Source organism: Lonchura striata, chromosome 3 (genome assembly GCF_050655825.1).
Source record: "Lonchura striata isolate lonStrDom1 chromosome 3, ASM5065582v1, whole genome shotgun sequence".
NCBI lineage: Eukaryota > Metazoa > Chordata > Aves > Passeriformes > Estrildidae > Lonchura > Lonchura striata.
In genome coordinates this window covers 2672864-2688925 of record NC_140705.1, presented here as the reverse complement: position 1 = coordinate 2688925, position 16062 = coordinate 2672864, and the positions used below count along the sequence as shown (strand labels likewise).

The window sequence follows — 16062 nt, the reverse complement described above, 5'->3', positions numbered from 1 at the left end:
CCAGGGAATCCAGCAGGACAGTTTTAGAAAAATAATTTATTTAATGATTCTTGTTTAGTCCTTCTATATGGAGAGGTGTGTGTTGAGCATTAGATGTATAATCTTTAATGGGCAATTTAGTATTTGGCTTCCAACTTCTTAAAATGGTCTGATGTCTTTTGGATTAGAGGAATAAAATATGGGTGATTATAAGAGCAGTTGCTCCAGATTGAGAGTACGCCAGGCCTGTTCATCTGATAAAATTCCAGTAACTTGCCTGTTCATCAACACAGATATACTCATAGCTGCTCTGTGTAATTCAAGCAGAACATATTGTTGAGCACCTTTTGTAATCTCCAAATTTCATTTAGCATTATCAAAAATAATGCATTTCTTGGTGATGTGTGTGTTGAAAATAATTAAAAGAGCTGCTTTTATTCTTCTTTTAGAGAACTGCTGTGCTCAGTGCTAAATCACAATAGTGTCACGTAAAGTGCTTTTTGCATGTGCTGCATATGAAGCAGAGTCAAGCAGGCAACAAGTTGCATCGAAAAGCAAGATATTTTTCAGCCAGAAGAGAAGAGCAGCAGGCAGCCTGAGAGTTCAAAGTTAGAATTCAACAGGAAACATCCTTTGGTTCTGTTCAGTGCACATGAAAGCCTCACATCCCATCCCTGTTTATGAATACCAGCAACTTGCTGTGTAGCCCACACTTGCAGGCTAAAAATAACTTCTTAGCAATGCAAACTTGGCATCAGGAGCTGACAAATTTATTTGGTATCACCTTTAGGTTTTTTTTTTTTCCAGGGAAATTAATGGCTCCTTTACTGTGTATGTGAACTATCACACTATTTAATCACTCAGACCACAAAATACGAAACTCTTTTTTTCCACATGGCACGTACGAGAATTTGTCTTCCAAATAGATCCTTGGAAAAGGAAAAGAGAAGTTTTAAGTGAAACCAGCTGCCAGCAAGTGTCTGGTGCTGGTGGCTACTGTGGAATGAAGGAACAGTGTGAGGAGGTAAACATTAGTTCAGATTTTGGGTAGAGTTAATTTTTTGTCTTGTTTTAGGTTTTTACACTTTTAGAATTTCAACTTTCTTCAGAGTGTTGTGCCCCAAATGAGCAGAACTTACATGCAGCACAGGCTGTATCTCCCTCATAAAGAAGTTATACAAAATTTGCTATAATTGTGGTATTATAGTAATGGTAAGTTAAAGGTTTCAAAAATGCACAATGCCCTGACAGGAGGTTGTAGTAAGGTGGGGGTCAGTGTCTCCTCCCAGGTAACAAGTGACAGGATGAGAGGAAATGGCCTCAGATTGTGCCAGGAGAGGTTTAGATTAGACATTAGGAAAAATTTCTGTGTGGAAAGGGTTGTCAAGCATTGGAACAGGGCTGGAATCAACCCTGGAAGTGTTCAAAAAAGTCTGGATGTGTAACCTGGGGACATGTTTTAGTGGTGACCAAGGTGGTACTGCTGATTGACAGCTGGACTTGATGCTCTTAGAGGCTTCTCTGACCTTTATGATTCTATAATTCCACATTAGGTGAAGAATTTAGAAGCACAAACAAGAAATTCCGTCTGATGTCTACAAGGAAATGTGATTGCTTTTCTTGGTTATTAGGGGTTTTTCTCTCTTTAATACATTGGTTTTTGACAGGATTAACTGGTGACAGTATCTTTGCAGGGCTACAGCACATGGTCAGTGATGGGAATGGATATATTTTGATATTTTCCTCAATGCCCAAGTATCCATTTTGTATAAATCATTCATGGCAGTGGGAATCAGCACAGAGGTCCCAATTTTGTGGTGATGGATTGCTCTGTTCACTAGGACTTCCTACAAAACCACTTTATTATGGTGATGCTCACAGAAAAGCCAAACAATTGATGTCCTCATCCAGGATGGATGTCAGTGCTTCAGTCCAGAAGAAGCTTTGGAGCATTGAATTTACAGCATTAGATCTGTCCTGCTGTTGGAGTAAAGTAATTTTAGATTAGATCTGAGAGGGTTTTTTAAAGGAGGTGGGGAGGCCCTAGCATAGGGTGCCCAGAGAAGCTGTGGCTGCCCCTGGATCCCTGGAATGTCCAAGGCCAGGTTGGATGGAGTTTGGAGCAGCCTGGGATGGTGGGAGGTGTCCCTGCAGGGTCGAATGAGATGATCTTTAAAAAGTCCTTTCCAAACCATCCTAAAATTCTGTTCTCAGTGACTCCATGAGACTCACAGCCCTGGGGCATCATTTCTTGTTACCCAGCTCTGTGATTCCCTGTTCCTTCTGCTATTTTCCCTCTTTTCAGCCCCTTTATGTTGTCTAAGTGAGGGGAAGGTACTAAAGAGCCACAGAGCTGCATTTGTGCAGCACAGAACACTTGACCATACAATGAACTTTTAATTGGCCTGAACGGAATGCAACCCAGCACATGTGTAACGTCCTGAAAAGGACCTTTTAAAAATATCTACAACCATAAACAGCTTTTGCTTCAGAAATAGCGTTATGGAAGGGTTTAAGTCTCTTTTTGGGGTGTTTTTTCTGTTTGAGGGAGAGGTGTTGAAAAGGATTTCAAAAGAGAAGGCATGCTGGGGAGATAAACAGCTCTGGGAGCAAGAGCAGCACAGGAAGCGAATCCATGGTGTTGCTTGTGGGAAGCTCTTAGAAGTAATTAGGGATAAGAGTGAGGCAGGAGGAAATCTGGTTGGCAGCTGTGGCACTTTCAGCAGCAACTCTGACCTTGGCTTGTAAGTGCTTTGAGGCTGCTGGGAAAAGATTTCCTGCCAGTGCTCCTGAATTTTACCTGAATTTCCTTGGAAAATCTGCTGTCAACCTGCGGAGTGTAAGTTCTCATCCCGTGGCTAAAGGCCCTGCATCCCTCCTTCACTTCAGGCACTGCAAAAATATGTGATAAAAGTCACTGATAGACCAAATGACTCATGTTTGCACTTTTTAGAAGCCTAATTTAATCCTGGAGCACCAGGACCAGTCTCCCAGTGGTCTGCCCGAGGGTGGGAATTGCATCCTCCTTCCAACACTTCTCTGCCCTGGGACAACATGAGGGTTGGCAAAAGCCAGCGAGTCTCTGGCCAGGATCCAGGCCCAGGAGATTGGCTGGCAGGAAAGTACACGGTGGGATTTAGGCTGAAAGGGAGAAGTGATGGTGTGCGGTGCGTGTTTCACCTTGTTAAATATCTGCTGCCAGAGCATGAAATGATAACTTAATCCCTGATTGTTCCTTACAGCCCTGCAGGCCATAGCCTCTGGAAGAGTGTTTGTCAGCCAAAAACGATGTGTACCTTCACCAAGCCCAGTTTCAGTGCCTTTTCCAGCTAACTCACTTCTCAATTAATTTGGGGCCAGATGGTTTTGCACTCTTGACGTTGTAGCTCCTGCACTTGGTCCCACCAGTCACACTCCTCTGCTAATGCTTGTTCCTGATTCCTATTTCCTCCAGCATGAATAAATCAGCAGCAATAATGAACAAACCCTTCAGCAGCTGCCACATTGGTTTCTGGGTGCTGGGTGTTGGTACAAGTGTTCAGTGGAAGAATATTTTGTACACAAGAATAACTATCATTGGAACAAGAAGTAAGGAATAAAAGCATATTCAAAATTATCCTCCTCGTTAGATTCTTCAGGATTATCTGATTGTCCAAATGAGAGCTTAAAGCTGGAACACAATGGGCGTGAAAGAACTGCAGTGCTTTGAAATAGTTCTGTAGTGTGTTGTCTTGAGTCTAGTTCACAAAATATTTCTTACACTTAAAAATTATCACAGCCATTTGCTAGGGTGGAAGGGAGAAGAATAGACAAAGCAGATGGGTAGGTTCCTCATGCAGCCAAAAGATGCATTTGGGAAATTTAGGGTGCAGAGGAATGCTGCAGTGAATCAGCAACACCTGTTTAGGGAGAAATAATTGGGCTTTCCCCACCAAATAATGAAGGGGTCTCTCTTTCCTTCTCACTCCAAAGATGTTTTTTTTTTGTCTCCAGAACAAGTTCTCAATGCAGATCTGTTCACTTTAATGCAATTCTAGGTTTAAGCAAATATTTAATTCTGCCTAGAGCACTCTGACATTTTTTTCAGCAGTCTGGAGCCATTAGCAGGGCAGATACAGGACATGGGAGCTGAGCTGTCATGGTGAAGGCTTGCCTGTAATTTTCATAATATGCTGTATTTTCCCTTTGCTTTTCAGAAAACAGGCCAATTATAGCTTATTTCTCATCCTCGTGCTGGGAAGGAAGACCAGCTGATTGCAGTGGTACACTGAGGATAAGGATTGCTTTTCTAGGTCAGCCAGAAGAGAGCTTGGTTCCAAAATGTTACCCTGGAAAGCAGTTCTTTGTTGCTTTTTTGGGACAAAGTTTATATTTATTTCTTCATGCCAGGTACTCCTGTAGTAAAATTTCTGGAGTTAGATGGCATATTGGGAAGAAATTGGAATAACAGAATTTTAGAATTGTTTAGTTTGGAAAAAAAACCCTTTAAAATCATTGAGTCTGACCATTAGCCCAGCACTTCCAAGCCCACCATTAAACCATGTCCCTATGCACCACATCTCTGCATCTGTTAGATCTCTCCTGGGCTGGTGATAAGGATATTGATTGCTGCCTGCTTCCTTATCTCCACACTATCAGTCAGGTTCTCTTAAATGGGTTGAAGCAATATAGGCAGCATTGAAAGCTTTGATGAGGGAGGGTACCAAGTCTGTGCTCTTGGGAAGAGCAAAAGCCAGCATGACATCATTCTTTTTTGAGACATATAAACATTAATTTTACTCTAGCTGAATGTTTGAGGCTTCTAATACGTGTCAGGTTTTTGTTGAAGTGCTCTTTTTGAGATGCCAGTGCCTTGACAAGCTGCTATTCTCGTTCAGATGAGCTGTGCTGTTCTTTCACCTCCCAGGCTCCTTGGATGGTGATGAAGGGTTTGGGTTGAGATCTTGTGCAGCAGCCTCTGGGTTATCACCGTGATCATAGAACGTGATGTGCTGAAGTGAGGAAATTCAGGGTTACTGAACAGTGGAGCCAAGACAAATCACTTTTTAATGCTAATGACCAGCCCTTCTTGCCTACAGCTCTGATCTTCTCCCTCCTCCCTACCCACCATTAGACCAACATCATTTGTGGTTTCCAGTGTGTTTGTATTTTAAATACCGTTTGAATCCCTCATTTGGAGCTGGATCCAAAACAGGCCATGCATATACGTTACCACATGAAAATAACACTGTGCTTAGCAGGCATCTGGTTCTGGAGACATCCAAAATGACTCTGAGGTACAAATTTTGGCGCTGTGCATGCACCCTCTTCATCAGCTGGAGATCCAGTGGTGCTGAAATTCCATCCAGATCCAGAAAGAGACAGGCTGCTGTACCCAGTGAAATTCCTGACCTTGTAAATGCCCTGTGCATGCACAAACAACACCATTAAGATTGATTTCTTTACAAAATGTGGCCACAGCTATGTTCTCTTTTGAACTGCCGCCACTTCGAACGTTTCCTGCTTGCTTACTGCCTGGTGGACGTGGTCAAGAAGTTGGAGAACCAAGTCCAAAGAGAGGAAGGTGGGAAGTCCTCCTCTCCACTGGAGGACAAGGCAGACCCATGGAACCAAAAAAGAAAGTGAAGGAAGCAATTTGACTTCTTATTTAGGCCTCAGGGCTGGAAGGTGTTTCCCAAGTTGCATTGGTGATCATTTAAGACAAATTGCCTGGACAGTGGTGAGATAAATGACTGAAAGTTCTTTGGGGATGTCAGAAAATGTCGACTGTCAGGTGTTATGAGTACAGAGCTGCCTCGTGGTGTTGGCAATTCATTAGGAGAGGAGATGGGGAATGAGCAAGTACTCGGAGACATGTCTTCTTCACAGCTGTTGGAGAGAGTTAGTGCCTATTAAAAATACACAGAAAACATTACCAACATTTTCAGAATGCTCTTGGTGAGGCATTTGTTTCCCTGAGTTGAAGAGTCCTTGTGGTAATTTCCTGAGTGTGGAATGATTGATTAATGTGAGGGTGAAGAGCTTGTGGGCTGCTCTGGAGCCTCCATAGCTGTAGACCCCTTTGTACTCCTGCAAATGTCTCATTCTTTCTCTTTTTCTCTTCTTTGTTTGAAGCAGAGAGGGGCTGAAGGAGATTTTAGAGAGAAATTCCTCCCTGTGAGGGTGGGGAAGCTCTGGCACAGGTTGCCCAGAGAAGCTGTGGCTGCTCCTGGATCCCTGGAAGTGTCCAAGGCCAGGTTGGATGGGGCTTGGATCAATTTGGGATAGTGGAAGGTGTCCCTGCCCATGGCAGGGGGTGGGACTGGATGAGCTTTGAGGTCCCATCCAAACCAAATCGTTCTGGGATTCTTCTTTCTTCAAAGAATACTGGGTGCACACATTTGTATTTAGGTATTTGGGTAAGTATCGCAGAGTTCATGGATAAATGTACTCTCTTTCCAAGTGATTCTGGTTGGTGTATTTGTGTTTTCAAGGAAGCCAAACTCAAAACTGGTTTAAGGTAGAGGCTCCAAGGAGTTTATGGATTGGGTGATGCAGCTGGGTGACCTACCAAAGGTGGAAAACCCAGTCTTGGTGGACCTGAGAGAGTTGTTGAAATACCCTTTCAAGGGTTAAATTCCTTTTAGATCCAATCTTTTGCTTTGCATAGTGCCCAGGAGGTCATTCTGACATTAATCCTGTGTGCCAGTGGCTTGGCTGAAGGTTATCGTGGATGTGAATGCTGAGTTTGTTGGTGCTGTAGAACAAGATTCCCATATATTGTGTATTTTCCTGCACATGCTGCTCCACCTGCCATCATTTTCCATTTAGGATCCCCCGGAGGAGTTAAAAAGCTGCCACATCCTAAGGAGGCTCTTTCCCTCCCTCACATGGCTATAAAAAGGTAGCTACAGCCCACTTCATTAAAAAATACTGTAATTCACAATAGCAATTGAAAGTCTGGGGACTGGCTGTTCACCAAACATTCTCTAGAGCACAATAGTATCCTGACATCTGAGTATTTACAAACAAAAGGATAAAGTTGTAATCCCCTTGTCATAACACCAGCTTTATGGGATCCATGCACCACTTGAATGTGGTCAAGACTAAGCAGATTATTGTACCAACAATACAGAAAATTTAGCTCCAAGTAAAAAATACCCCAAACCCACAAAGCTGCTGCTCAACCTGAATTCTTGGAGTTTGGGGTTTTTTTTTTGTTTTCTTTTTTTTTTTTCTTTTAATTGTTTTGAGTGAGCTGGCAAAAATTAGTTTTGTCAGTAGAAACTAAGTAACGGCCAACTACGCCTGGAATGCCTTGGAGCACTGGAGGAATTTTCCGAGGAACAGTGATTACCTTTGTTCCTTTTAGCTACACAAGTTCAGGCTTTGAACTGTGTTTGCTCTTTCACAGTTGTTTTTTTTTTTTTTTTTAATGTATTTGGGGATTTTATTTTAAAGAGGCTGTTTCTGATTGCAAAAAAACCTTTTGCTCAAATAGGGCAGTGTGGTTTTCTCCCAGAGAATTTAGTATTGCCATGGAAGTAAAAATGAACTCTGTAAGAAAAATATTAATTGCAGTACATCATCAATAATTGGAGTTTGGTGGGCATTTTGATACCACTTCGCCTGCATGCAAAAATAGGGTAAAAATATTTATGAACTGTTAAACAATTGTGAAAACAAACAACCTTAAGCTTTACAATCTGAAATATTCTGTGAAAATGGATTTCTAAGTATCATAGGATTAGCTTGAAGTGATCAGATTTGAGTTAGTTGACTTTTTGTCTATTGTATATGCCCGACAGCAGCAAAATGGATTGCAAGTTGTATTCATCTGATATGCAGAAGGAGAGGAAACAGCTTCTCAAAGAATTCTAATTTTTGTTATCAGCTGTCATACTGCTGCCTTTCAGTTATGTCTGTGTCAGTAAAATCATTACATCTATTCTCTATACTTTATTTCACCATTGGCTGGTGCTTTTTAATGCCGTGAAAGAAATTCTGCAGCTGAAATTTAAACAATAAAACTCTGGCCACTGCAGTGCCGGCTCTTCAAAATGCTTCGTTCTGAGTCCTTTATTCATACAGGAAAAAAAAAAACAAACAAAACAAAACCCACACAAGCTAGCAATTAAAGGATATGCTTCAGAAAGATAACTGAGCTGCCAAATTTCAAACAAATCCAAGATCTTCCTGATTTATCTTTTTTTTTTTTTTTAATCTTCCTGATTTTTTTTTTTTATTTTTTTTTTGGTGCCTCCTTTGCATCTGCTGCAAGGCCTTGAGACTTGCTAGTGCTGGAGCTCTTCAGTAATTCCTGCACCACTTACCAGCTTCTGTGCATCCCAGAGAGCATTGTCCAAACACTCCTGGAGTTCTGGCAGCCTCGGGCTGTGACCATTCCCTGGGGAAGCCCGCTCAGTGCCCAAACACCCTCAAGACCCCAGAAGCCTTGTTTGAAGGATGAGTTTTCTGGAGAAACCCTTCAGTCCATGAAATCCATGATGTTCTAACCCACTGCTCTTCAAACAGAGCCTCATTTGTTTAGCAAAGCTCCGTGCTGAGATGGTGGGAATGGGATATTTGATGTTCCTGAGGTGCTCCTGGCTCTGCTGCGTTTGAGTAGGGAAGCTCATGGCAGGTGAGTGAGAAGGAACAAGGGAAAACACCTTTCCTTCCAGTGGAAGGTATCACTGCCAGGATTACAATGGGATGATCTTTAAAGGTCCCTTCTAACCCAAACCATTCAGTGAATCCATAAAACACTGTGCAGGAGTGTCTTGGGTTGCAAGGTGTGGCTGGGGATGTGTATTCCATCACCATCTGTTAGAGGTGGGGCAGTTATCTTCTCTGAGTTGGGCAGTTTTCTTTATCTCTTCCACAACCAATCCTCCCTCTGGAAAATATCTTCTGTAATGGGCTAGTGAGTGTCACTGCATGGCTGATAAAATTCCATCATCCCTTTGGGAGATGCTCCACCCAGGGGGAGGAGCCAAGCATTCCTACCTGGATATAATCTCAGACTTGGAGCACCACAGTCAACCTTTTCCACTAGATTCCCAAAATAACAAGGTTCTTTTCCACTAAATTCCCAGAAAAAGACCAGGCTCATCTACACCACCACTAGACCTTCAGAGGAAAGCTACACCTTTCTACAGGATCACTGCTTCAACAGAATGACATCTATCATTCCAAGAATCCTGCAGCCACCATTTAATCACTACCAACACCCTGACCCACAGGTGTCAGGTCATATTCTGAATCTGTCAGTGTTGTTTTGTATTACTACATTTCTATTTTACTTTTCCCCCCTAATAAAAACTGTTCTTCCTACTCCCATATCTTTACCTAAGAACCTCTTGATTTCAAAACCATAATAATTCAGAGGGAGGAGGTTTGCATTCTCCATTTCAAGGGAAGCTCCTCCTCTCCTTAATGAGCACCCATCTTTTCAAATTGAGACAAGGAGCCACAAAAGAAATTGTGCTTCAGGGTTTTTCATACCGTTGCTATTTTGAGCCATACTTTACCAAGGAAAGAAAGGAAGGAAAGATTTGAGGGGATGACAAACTCTACCCCATGTAACTTCAGTTCTTTTATTTCAGGCAGTATTGGTAAATGATGCTGTTGTGCCTGTCAGAACCTAGAATAGTTATTGTACAGCTTCTATCTGCCACAATTTATTACTAAAATCCTAGAATTCCAGAATTACTGCATCCAAAGAGTAAATTATTGTTACACAGAGTTTCAACTTTAGTAATATTTTTTTAAACCTGCTGAGAACATAAAGATGTGGCCTTACAGAGTGATCTCTGGGAGACACTGACACCTTTTCACTTGTAAACCTCAAGGAGTTTTTCCCCATCAGTTTATTTTTCTAGCTACATTTTTAGGTGCTTTCTAGAGTTTATGCCAGACAGTTTCTGCTGAAGGGCATAAAATAGCACTAATTACACTGGAATTTGATATAGTTTTTGCAATGGCTATGGAAAATTGAAAGTGGAAAGCAATAAGAATTTCTGGAGAGATTTGCTGACACTTTCCTGATTCATAATTGGAATTGTTGCCTCTTTTTTTTTTTTTTTTCCTAATCCTCAAATTTTACTAGTCCAGAAACTTCTGAAAATGACATAATATTAAGTTTCAGTTCCATAAATCCATAATTCCCTAATTCAGAAATTCTTGTGCCACTTGGCAGCATCACTCAAATGTACAGTTTGGATGTTGTTGCAGTTGCTGTTGCCACAGGAAATGTTCTTTTTTCAAAAATATACGGACAAAAAACCCATGCCTGGCGTGTCAGTTCCTGTCCTAGGGCTTCTGGAGCTCTTTGCCCTGCTTCCTGCCTTGCCACTTCCCACCTTTCTCCTCCCTTTGCCCCATCTGCAGTTTCTGATTTAGACAAGGAGGGAGATGTGCTGTGACTGATTTAGAGCATGTGCTGATTTGCCAGCTGGCTGCTCTCTCGGAGCTGTGGGGTCAGCCAGGCACAAGAGATAAGGGCTGAGCTCTCCTCTCTCCAGCCAGGGTTCACCTCTGCTCCTTTGCTGGGGTGTTTTCCCCCTCATCATTTGCACAATCTGAAATACCCTTAGGCTTACTAAACCCTCCTTCCCCCTTTTGAACATGGAAAAACTGGGTGTTACTTAAACACCACTGTTAACAATGGTTGAACAGTTTATTGTGTTTGAATATGTAATTTAATTATTCTGTTAAAAAACTGAAGCAGTAGTGGTATTGCACACGCACTGATGGTCTCAGCTGGGACCTGCTCTGATTCTATTAATATTTTTACATTGTGCTTGAGATCTGGAAAAGGTTCCATGAACACCAGAATGTTCATAGAAAAGCAAGTGTGTCCTGATCAAGAAACTTGATTAGGACACATTTACACTGTGTAAGAGGTAGTTTAAACAGAAATTATTACCCAAGCTCCATGTCTTCATTCACTCTCAAAGCAGCATATATATTCACAGAATCACCAAATTATTTGAGTTGGAAAAGACTTTAAAGATCATCTTGTTGCCATTTCTCGCAGCAAATAAAATACTGTTAAATGTGGGATGTTGTTTTGGAGTAGTCTTCCTCCATTTTTAATTTTAGAATTAAATTAGATGCATTAGATTCCCTCTACTTGTGTTTGACATTGAACCGAGAAGAGCTAAAAGAAGGGAGTTGGCGAATTCCTGTCAGACTGGATACAAGTGAAAACAAGTAGCTGGAAGCATCTCAGTGACATCCTTCAGTGGCTGAAAGATAAGTTTTCCCCTCCCTGCCTCGGATGCTTCTGCTGTGTCTGAGATAGATGTGAATTTTTGGCTGTTGGCCAAGGAGCTGCCTGCACCTCGGAATGGCAGCATCCTTGGGGATGGAGAGGGATTTGGGACAAGGGATGGAGGACAGGACACAGGGAATGGCTTCCTACTGCCAGAGGGCAGGGATGGATGGGAATTCGGGAAGGAATTGTTCCCTGTGAGGGTGGGGAGGCCCTGGTTGCCCAGAGAAGCTGTGGCTGCTTCATCCTTGGAAGCTTCTCTGTGCCTCCCCACCCTCATAGGGAACAATTCCTTCCAGATATCTAACCTAAATTTCACCTCTTCCAGTTTGAACCCATTCTGCCTTGTCCTGTCATTCCAGTTCCTGAACTGTTCTTCTCCAGCTTCCCTGTTACCCTTCAGGCACTTGAAGGTGCTGTGAGGTCTCCACACAACCTTTTCCAGGCTGAACAGCCCAAAATTCCCCAGCCTGTCTCCTTAGGGGAGGTGCTCCAGTCCTCTGATGAACCTTGTGGCCTCCTCTGAACTTGCTCCACCAGTTCCATGTCCTTCCCATGCTGGGGGCACCAGGACTGTGTGCAGCATTCCAGGTGGGGTTTGACAAGAGCAGAGGGGGACAAAGTCACCTCCCTGTTCTTGGCACATGTTCCTGTCATGTTTTGTTGTAGGAGATTCTTCCCTGCTGTGTGGGTGGTTTTACCCACGTTCTTGGTATTTACCTTTTCCTCACCTCTGGGATGGACAGGAGCACTTGGATGAGAACACTCAGCACTCCCAGTGTGTCCTTGCAGCCAGCCAAGCTGCTGTGGGTGCCCAATTTCTCCAAATATTCAATTCCCAAGGGATTTTGAATCAGGCTAAAAATTCTTTTCATGGGTTTGTGGGCCCAGCACGCAGCTGCAGCATTAATGGGCTCGCTCATATGTTCTCAGCACAATGTATGTGATGCAGGCTGCACCCTTAATGCTTTCCTTGGGGAAACATTTGTCCCATTTATTTTCTTTGTGGTCAAAAGTACATCACACAAGCTGCAGCTCTGTGTAGCTGTGTTGTATCCCAAATGCTGCATGCTGGGTTTTGTGGGGCTTCTGTTCCCTCACGTTTGGATTAAGCAAGACCTGGTTTTGAGTGTTTGTGCAGCCAGAAAATGAGATACTTAGTTCAGACTAAAGGTCTTAAATTAATCTTGATGATACACAGCCCTGTGTAATCCATAATCTTAAAATTGTATCTCTGATGGAACTTCTCAGATTATATCCTTATGGCTGCTTTAACCCAAATACTCAATAATATGCCCTATATTGAGGGCTGGGCAGATCAGCTGGGTTGTTGCAATATAATCCTGCCTTGGAATTGGGCTGGGCAATGTGAGCAGGGCTGGGTCACATCACTGATGCTAAACTCAGACTCTGAAGCCAGGCTTGCTGTTCCCTTTGCTTTACAAGGAGAATGTTTTTGTAGGAATAGTAATTAACCTGCCCTGTGAGCAGAGCTTCCCTAAAGGCACTTCCCAGTGAATTCCTGCAGCAAACTGCTCCATGAGCATTTCAGAGCACAGAAAGCCAAGAAAATGCTCCTGTGCCTCTCTGAGGGAGATCCAGAGGGGCTCTCTGGAGTCTCCCGTATCTGGATCAAAGCCCCAGTGAAGGAGATTCACTCAATAAAATCCACCCAGGAGTAGCAGCCTGGAGGCTACACCAAGCTGCCAAGGAGTTTGGGAGAGCCTTTATTTCAGCTCAGCCAGATGGCAGAGGAAAAGGGGTCATGTTGTCATTGCTGACTTGCATGACCCTGTGACACGGGGTGACCTTGACTTAAATAATTATCCTGCTCTCCCAAGTGCCCATCATTCCTGTTCTGTCAAACAGATCCACGCAGCAGATCCAGGCACAAGTGAAAAGGGGGGGATGGATTTGTGTAATAAATAATGGTTTTTGAGAGACGGTGCTCAGAAATTGCTATTTTTAAACTCGCTTCTCAAGCCCTGTGAGCAGCAGGAGCTCTGAGGGTAATCCTGTGTGGCTCCCATGTCTTTCTCCTGCTCTGTTCAAAAGAAATCAGTGTTGCTTGTCACAAGACTTCCATTTGTTGCTGATGTCAAGAGTTTCCTAATGTCATTTGGAAGGTCCAGGACAAGGGGAATATCAGTGGCTTGTTGTGTGTTTACTGCTTTTCTCCAGCCTCTGATGTGGGGAGGCTGCATAACCTGCAGTCGACTGAGGCTGTGCTGGTATTTTAAAGGTCACTCCAGTAATTTTGTGCTTGCTTAAAAACAAACAAACAAAAACCCCCAAACTTTTAAATTCTGCACATAACAGAGTAGAAGAATTGCTGTTCTCTGCTCATTCTTTTGAGGAAGCAAATGTTTGCTCTGCTGTCCCAGCAACCAGAGGGAGCTGGGTTGGGCAAGCCCAGGGGCTGGACTCTGAAATTTCCTCTTGAACAACACTCCTGAAGTTCCTGTTCAAGTGGTTTTGGAAATTTTTGTGTTGCTTGGGTGCTTTGTTTTTAAGAGGCAGTGACACCCAGAGGGAGGGAGAGGTGTCACAATAAAAATAAACCCGTGAGAGAATGAGAAAGACATGAAGCACGAGGAAAATCAGTGGCTTTGAATTTTAAATCAACTCTGAGCAGCATCTTAAATCTTGCCCCTAAAAGGGTTTATAAAATGACTTGGGATTTGTAAGCAAGGAGAGATCTGAGGAGACAAATGAACTATTAATACAGCATTCCAATGATTAATGGTAGCACAATTAAACTGAAATCACTACAGCTAACAGTCCTTGTTTTTCTTTTGTCTTTCTTTTTCTTCCCCTGACCTTGTACCAAATCCTTCCACTCCCGATGCATTGGGGAACAGCAGAACTCACCCAAAGGTAAGGGCTTTTACCAGTGTGTGAGAGTTGTCCTATCATTTGCTCACTCTTGGGTTATCCAAATATTAAAAGCATTTTGCAGAGCTCTGTCACTGGTCAGCTGCTGAGTAAGAAACTCGAAGCATCTCCTTGCTGCAGAAATGCTCTGTAGAGCCCGTGCCAAGAAATGAGTCAGAGGAACAAATGAGAACATCCACCCTCAGCACTGCAGACCCTGAATGGAGGATATTTGTTCTTTGTGGGCTTTTTAAAAGCATTTTCTGGTATTTGTGTTAAAGCAAACTCATTTTGTTTTTCTGGTCCCGTGACTTCATGCTTGTTCTGAAGATTCTGCCCTGGAAGATCAGGGTTCAACTCCATGCATGTGCTCATACAGCCAGTGGTATTTTACTAAATGTTCTGAAGGCTTGGGATGCTTTAATAATATTTTAGCTGTAAAATTAATTCAAAGTTTAAAAAAAAAGAGCACCTTAATTTTTAATGCATAAGTTGTTGTTACCTCAGAGGATATAAAATAACCACTTTATCTCTTGATGCTGGTACATCAGTGTAGTATGTGGGGGGAAACAATTTATTTTTGAAGATAAGTTATTTAAATTTCAAGGCTTTTGCTATGTTAAGCATTTTCATAAATGTTGGTAGTCAGCAGTGTAACAATGCAGGACATCCACAGGGTGAAGTGCAGCTTCCATTAAGCTTAGAGGGGAAATCCACAGCCAGAGAGCCCCACATTGCACTTCCCTTTTCCTACATCCTACAGAATAAATTTTGCCCGTGTGAATGTAGGTCAGACATTACCCTAATTAATATTTTTTCCTTGCAGATGCATACCCAGGGGAGCTGTTTTTGCAAACATCTGTCCCAAAATACACATTGTATTATTTCAGGTCATCTTTCAGGACAGAAGGTGCCTGTGGACCTTTTGATGGATTTATGGCAAAATTGAGAGTTTTCTATTAAAAATATTACAGTGCTGCTCTTTTTGTGATAAAACGGATTTGGTTTCTATTGTTCTTTGCAAATATTAGACTTTGATGGCTGCTTTGGTTTGTCATGGAATGTAAATAAATACATACTCCTCTTGTATGGAAAGAGCTTCCTACCCTAAGGCTTGTTTTTAATTTATGCAGACAAGAGGCACGGGGAGACAGGAGGCAGAAAGAGCTAGAGGACATCTGTCAGTTTGCAAAAGTGAAACTCTGGTGAAAAATGAATTGCAAGGATGGGTTTGGAGGAGAAATGGAGAGGTACTTGACATCCACTGGGTTGGCACATGGAGAGTAGGGTTGGCACAGAAAGGAACAAATAGAAACAAGGATAAAAGCAAAAATAAAAATAAATGTTTGTTTAGGCTTCAAATTCCTGGAAAATAAGGAATTCAGTGGGAATGTGTGTTGAGTTCAGAATGTCAGAATGTGAATAACATGTTAGATTTGGCAGCGGCTGTTCTAAGGTGTCCTGGTTGTTTCCCTGCAGGTGTTTGCATATGATCACTGCTTTTGGTCTATGGATGAATCTGTCAAAGAAAAATATGCAGGTAATAATATTTACTGTGGCTTGGTTGTCTCCAAGTGGGAATGATCCGATTAAAACACAGTCCTTGCTGCAGGGCACAGGCCATATGGCACAAAGTGTTGTCCCTTCTATGACTGGCTGCTGTCAAAAGGAAAAGTGAAATCTTCAATCATTCCAGTTTGACAATAGCAATGGGCATTTCCACCCCTTTGCAGTGCAGAGAGTGGAAAAACCCAGCACATTGGTGCTTTACTTCTGTTTACAGCTTTATTTAAAATACTGCCCCAACTCCGTCATTTTAAATGCATCAAACCCATTTCTTTATTTTGAGGAGCACTGTTATATGTAATTTCATGGTTTTCAGTGCTGATGGGAGTTTGGCATCATAGTAAAACCTCATAAAGGAATATTAATAAAATATTAATAAAAGCATA

The 16062-nt window shown here is 42.4% G+C and overlaps 1 protein-coding gene across 3 annotated transcripts in view; it reads left to right on the top strand.

The window, feature by feature from the left end:
* Positions 1 to 16062, top strand: part of KIF13B (kinesin family member 13B) — a 119920-nt gene that overhangs the window by 32977 nt on the left and 70881 nt on the right. For 2 of the 3 annotated variants that reach the window (XM_085574337.1, XM_085574335.1), the window contains exons 3-4: positions 14098 to 14113; positions 15590 to 15650. In XM_085574337.1, coding sequence (XP_085430463.1) covers positions 14098 to 14113; positions 15590 to 15650 — 77 coding nt within the window. The remainder of the gene's footprint in view (positions 1 to 14097; positions 14114 to 15589; positions 15651 to 16062) is intronic. The other variant, XM_085574336.1, reaches the window with a different exon arrangement.